Source organism: Myotis lucifugus, unplaced genomic scaffold (genome assembly GCF_000147115.1).
Source record: "Myotis lucifugus unplaced genomic scaffold, Myoluc2.0 scaffold_812, whole genome shotgun sequence".
NCBI classification, from domain to species: domain Eukaryota; kingdom Metazoa; phylum Chordata; class Mammalia; order Chiroptera; family Vespertilionidae; genus Myotis; species Myotis lucifugus.
The window spans coordinates 206,776-211,610 of record NW_005871860.1 but is presented as its reverse complement, the minus strand read 5'-3'; the positions used below and the strand labels follow the sequence as shown (position 1 = coordinate 211,610).

General features: G+C 61.9%; 1 protein-coding gene and 1 non-coding gene across 2 annotated transcripts; both read left to right on the top strand.

Annotated features, from left to right (window-relative positions):
• Positions 1 to 396: 396 nt before the first annotated feature.
• On the top strand, positions 397 to 562 carry LOC111824008. Its single transcript, XR_002827134.1, has one exon. It is a non-coding gene; the product is annotated as a small nucleolar RNA SNORA23 (small nucleolar RNA).
• A 1,053-nt stretch (positions 563 to 1,615) lies between these two features.
• Positions 1,616 to 2,586, top strand: ADM2 (adrenomedullin 2). Its single transcript, XM_006106374.3, has 2 exons — positions 1,616 to 1,725; positions 2,268 to 2,586. Exons 1-2 carry the CDS (start codon positions 1,616 to 1,618, stop codon positions 2,584 to 2,586), a joined length of 429 nt encoding a protein of 142 aa, XP_006106436.1.
• Positions 2,587 to 4,835: the final 2,249 nt, after the last annotated feature.

The window sequence follows — 4,835 nt, the reverse complement described above, 5'->3', positions numbered from 1 at the left end:
GCTCTTCGCTGTGGCACCTGCTCAACACTTGTGGGCTCCTTCATGCAGCACATGTTCACTGAGCTCCCAGGGTGTGCTCAGCAGGAGGCATGGAGGGGGCAGGTCATTCACAGGAGCCTGACCGACCGAGGGGAAGAGACTGGGAGGGTCCGAAGGATGAGGAGAGAGGGGTAGACTCAGAGGTGCTCAATCATCCAAGAAAGGGCGATGGGCCCAGCCAGTGTGGCTCAGTGGTGGAGCGTCGATCTTATGAACCAGGAGGTCACGGTTCAATTCCTGGTCAGGGCACATGCCTGGGTTTCAGGCTTGATCCCCAGTAGGGGGCATGCAGGAGGCAGCCGATCCATGATTCTCTCTCATCATTGATGTTTCTAACTCTCCCTCTCCCTTCCTCTATGAAATCAATAAACATATATTTAAAAATAAAAATAAAAAATAAAGGATCCTGCTATCCACACAAACATCATGCAGCCAAAGAGGAGGATGGGATCCTAGCACTGGTCTGGTGTTGTCTCATTGGACATAATTTACCACTGGCCAGCCTTCAGATTCCCACACAGAACTCTGGGAACAGAGATACTGTATAGCTTTTGGGAATTTAAGATATCTATAATAACTCACTGCATTTTTTTTAAAAAAGAAAAAGAAAGAGCCCTAACCGGTTTGGCTCAGTAGATAGAGCGTCGGCCTGCAGACTCAAAGGTCCCAGGTTCGATTCCGGTCAAGGGCATGTGCCTTGGTTGCGGGCACATCCCCAGTGGGGAGTGTGCAGGAAGCAGCTGATCAATGTTTCTCTCTCATCGATGTTTCTAACTCTCTATCTCTCTCCCTTCCTCTCTGTAAAAAATCAATAAAATATATATATATTTTTTAAAATGAGAAAAGGATCCATGAAGTCAGCCGCAGAACACCTGACATGGGAGCAGGGCCAGCAGTGGGAAGGTGGGGGGCGCGCTGTGCGGACAAGTGTTTTCAGCTGCTCGTGCCTGTGTACTCAGGTGACGCTCACACAGGCCTGGTGAGCCAGAGTCAGGAGTGGGGTGCCCACCCGGGCGGTGCAGGAGCCCGCGGGGGGGGGGGGCAGTGGGGACCTCACCCTCTCCTTTTTTAAATTGCTCACAGACATCCTTTAGTCCTTCAGCCGTGAGGGGACAGGGTGCAGGCTCTTAGGAAGCCAGCTGCTGGGCTGAGGGGTTTTGCACTCATCTCCGTGGGGAACCGAGTGCCCAGCCTCTGTGCCTCCGCCCCGACATTTGTGGCTGGGACCCCCGGCCCCCCCCCCCCGAAGAGGTGGTGGGTGGGAACCAGCCCTGTGGACCACACCCCTCCAGCACCCGCTCTTTCTGCCTGGGAGGCTGGGGAGGCTGGGGAGCCGGCGGAAGGGGGGGTGGGGGGCTGGGGAGGGCGCCCCGCCCCGCCTGCCCTGTCCACTCCTGGGGAGACTATTTGGGTCCGGAGGTGCCCGGGCTCCGTCCTAAGCAGGACCCACTCACTGCTGGTCGCAGGTGCCAGCCACCCCCCCACACGGAGGCTCCCCGGGAAGGGTGGCTGCAGCCCTCCACTCCCCGCACCTGCCTGCTCGCCTCCCGCCACCCGCCACCTGCCACCCGCCGCCATGGCCCGGCTCCTGCCCGTCACCCTCGGATGCCTCAGCCTCCTCTACCTGCAGCTCCCAGGCGCGCTGCCCCTCGGCCAGGGCGGAAGCCGGCAGCCCGCCCGGCCCAGGTGAGTGGGGCGCAGACCAGCCCATCCCCTGGCCGAAGCTGCAGAAATCAGAACACCTGGGAGGCCCCTCTGCCCAGCCCCCTCCCCAGCACCCCCCCCACGTTGGGGAAACCCCCTGCTCCTAGGGCTTACCCTCAGAATCAAGGGCCAGCCCCCAGCCTTCAGCAAAGCCTGGTCAGTGCAAGACCCCCTCTTTCTTTGCCTCCCTCCCAGGGCTCCCCTCCTTCCCCCAGGCCGAGAGCCCTCCCCAACAGAGAGGTCGGCCAGGGCACCAGGGGCTGGAGGGTCCCCAGGCCTCCGCAGGAAGGGCTGAGGGGGAGCCACTGGCCCTGAGCACAGTGACCCTCAGAAGCCAGGGGTGCCCTTTTCCCAGGAGGCGCGGGTGAATGGGGCAGGGACCTGGGCTACTGAGTGGCTGGGTAGCCAGAACCCAAGCCCTGAGCCCCAGGAGCACCTGGGGCTCCCCCTGGCATTCTCCAGGCAGAAAGCGGGGTCCCTGAACGGCTGGGTTGTCGCGTTTACTTCCTCCATCTCCCCTGCAGGGCGCCTCCAGCCAGGACCCTTGCCAGCGGCCTGCAGCCCCAGCACCCTGCACCCCGGCCTGTGATCCACAAGCCGCCCCAGGCCCTGCAGCCACAGAGGGGCGCCAGTCTGCCCCCTGCCGCGGGTCAGCCTCTCCGGGGTGGTCCCCGTCGACACTTGGGCCCCCCAAGGCCCAGAGCCCAGCTCCTGCGGGTGGGCTGTGTGCTGAGCACCTGCCAGGTGCAGAACCTCAGCCACCGCCTGTGGCAGCTGGTGGCATCGGCCGGCCCCCGGGACCCAGCCCCCATGGACCCCAGCAGCCCCCACAGCTATGGCTGAGGTGGGGCAGGCCATGCCCTAGCCAGATGCTGCACCCCAACCCCAGAGCGGCAGCTCAGCCCAGCCCCAGTCCAGCCCCCTGGGCTCCCGCAGACAGCAGAGACCTCCCCCTCCCCAACCCACCCACCAGGGGCTGCAGCGAGCTACCTGGAACTGCTTTGGACCCGCAAACCATGCACATGTGTGGCCCCAGGCAGGTCCGCAGGCAGAGTCCGTATGGCCCGGGGTCTGTGCACGCAGGAGCGCGCATGCTCAGGGGACAAGTGTGACGCTGAGGTGGCCGGCAGCATCCCACGCGGGAAAGGGCTTCAGAGGGAAGAGGTCTGCTCAAGGTCACGGAGCAGAAGTCAGTCCTGAGCACGCAGGGCCACCACCTCCGGGCCCGCCGGAACCCTCTCCCTGCTGGGCCCGTCGTCAGATTAAATCCTGGCTTTAGCCCGGCCGGCGTGGCTCAGTGGTTGAGCATCGACCTAGGAACCAGGAGGTGATGGTTCAATTCCCAGTCAGGGCACAGGCCCGGGTTGTGTGCTCGATCCCCAGTGTGTGGCGTGCAGGAGGCAGCCAATCAATGCTTCTCTCTCATCAGTGATGCTTCTCTCTCTCCCTTCCTCTCTGAAATCAATAATAAAAATATATTTAAAAATAGAGCCACACGGTGTTCTGGGACAGAGCAGACAGACACCCTTCCCATGTCCCAGGGCCAGGCAGGCCGGCTTGTGGACAAGACCCCCAGCCCCACAGCTCCATGGACTCGGAGCCACCACCACCTCCCGGGGGTGGGGATGGCACACAAGAGAGGGGGCTCCACAGGCACCCCAGGCTCCCTGACCCCCACCCTGCCTACTGTGGGGACTCCCTGGGACCTGTGTCCCCAGCTTGTCAGGGCCCTGGGAGGGGTACAGCGCACAGCAGCGTGCATGGAGCTCCTTACACGTTGTGACTCAGAGCCTGTCAGTGGCCCGAAGTCCTGACACCCCACGTCACAGGGGCACGACCCGGGGTCCAGGAAGGTGGTTTCTTGTATTTAGCAAACACTCACACGGCACTGAATTTGCCCATATTTGCCCCTGTCGCCCCTTCAGTCACCCTGTGAGGGGGCCACAATCATGATCCCAACTCTATGGGCAGATACTGCAGCCACAGAGGTCAGGGTAAAACCACAGTCAGGCCCTGGCTGGTGTGGCTCAGTGGATAGAGCGTCCGCCTGTGGACTGAAGGGTCCCAGGTTTGATTCCAGTCAAGGGCACATGCCCTGTTGTGGGCTTGATCCCCAGTAGGGGGCGTGCAGGAGGCAGCCAATCAATGATTCTCTCTCATCATTGATGTTTCTCTCTCTCCCGCTCCCTTCCTCTCTGAAATCAATAAAAATATATTCAAAAAATAAACAACAACAACAAAAAACCCAGAGAGAGTGCAGAGGCCGCCCCAAAGCAGCTGAGAGAGGCGGGAACTCATGGGCCGGCCTCAGAGCCAGTGCCTGTGGTCACCGAGGGGTGTCGGCGAGGCAGGCAGGCAGGGAGGGCGTAGGAGAGGGGCCGGGAACGAGGAGGGCAGAGTGCGGGCAAAGTCCTGGCCTGCCTGTGGCCCGGTCCTGCACACGAATGTCCCCCGCAGTGCACCCCCTCGTGGTAACCAGGCTGCCAGGCCCCGGGGCAGCACCTTGGTGTCCCGGCCGAGGCCCTCCCCCGAGCCTTGGGCGGCTGCTCTTTGAGGCGGGACGGACTGTTGACCTTAACGCTTGGCTGTGCCGCATCACGAGGTCACCTGCCGTGGTCAAAGCATCACACCTGGTGTCCCCCGGCCCCTGAGCTCCAGGCCGTGCCCCGGCCACCGACCTCGCACCCCCTCTTGGAGGCCCGGAGGCAGCACCCCAGCTCCCCAGCCCCCTCCCCACGGCCTTCTGGCAGCCCCTGCTTTAGCCAAACCTCTTGTTCACCTAAAAAAGAAAAGGCCTTTCAACGTGAGAGACGAGCGTTTATTTGAGATTTTTTAAAAAGCTATTCCCGAGTCACTGATTCTGGCAGAAGCCCAGACCGTGCTCTGCTCAGGAGCCCACGCGAGGGGTGCTCACGAGGGGGCAGGGACCGTGACGTCCGCAGAAGGAAGGCGTTGCTGTCGGTGCCGACGGCTTGGCAGAGCGACGCTGACTCCCTCCGATGTTTCATTTCCAGTCCTGCCGCCGTCCGCCCAGGGGTCGTGACACCTGCTTTGTCGTCGTCTCTGCACACAGTTCTCTGGGACACAGGCTG

Bases quoted from the DNA above. Each gene is read 5' to 3' on its own strand.
- ADM2 (XM_006106374.3), top strand. From the start codon at position 1,616: ATGGCCCGGCTCCTGCCCGTCACCCTCGGATGCCTCAGCCTCCTCTAC. The intron at 1,726-2,267 runs GTGAGTGGGGCG...TCTCCCCTGCAG, and splicing joins CGGCAGCCCGCCCGGCCCAG to GGCGCCTCCAGCCAGGACCC.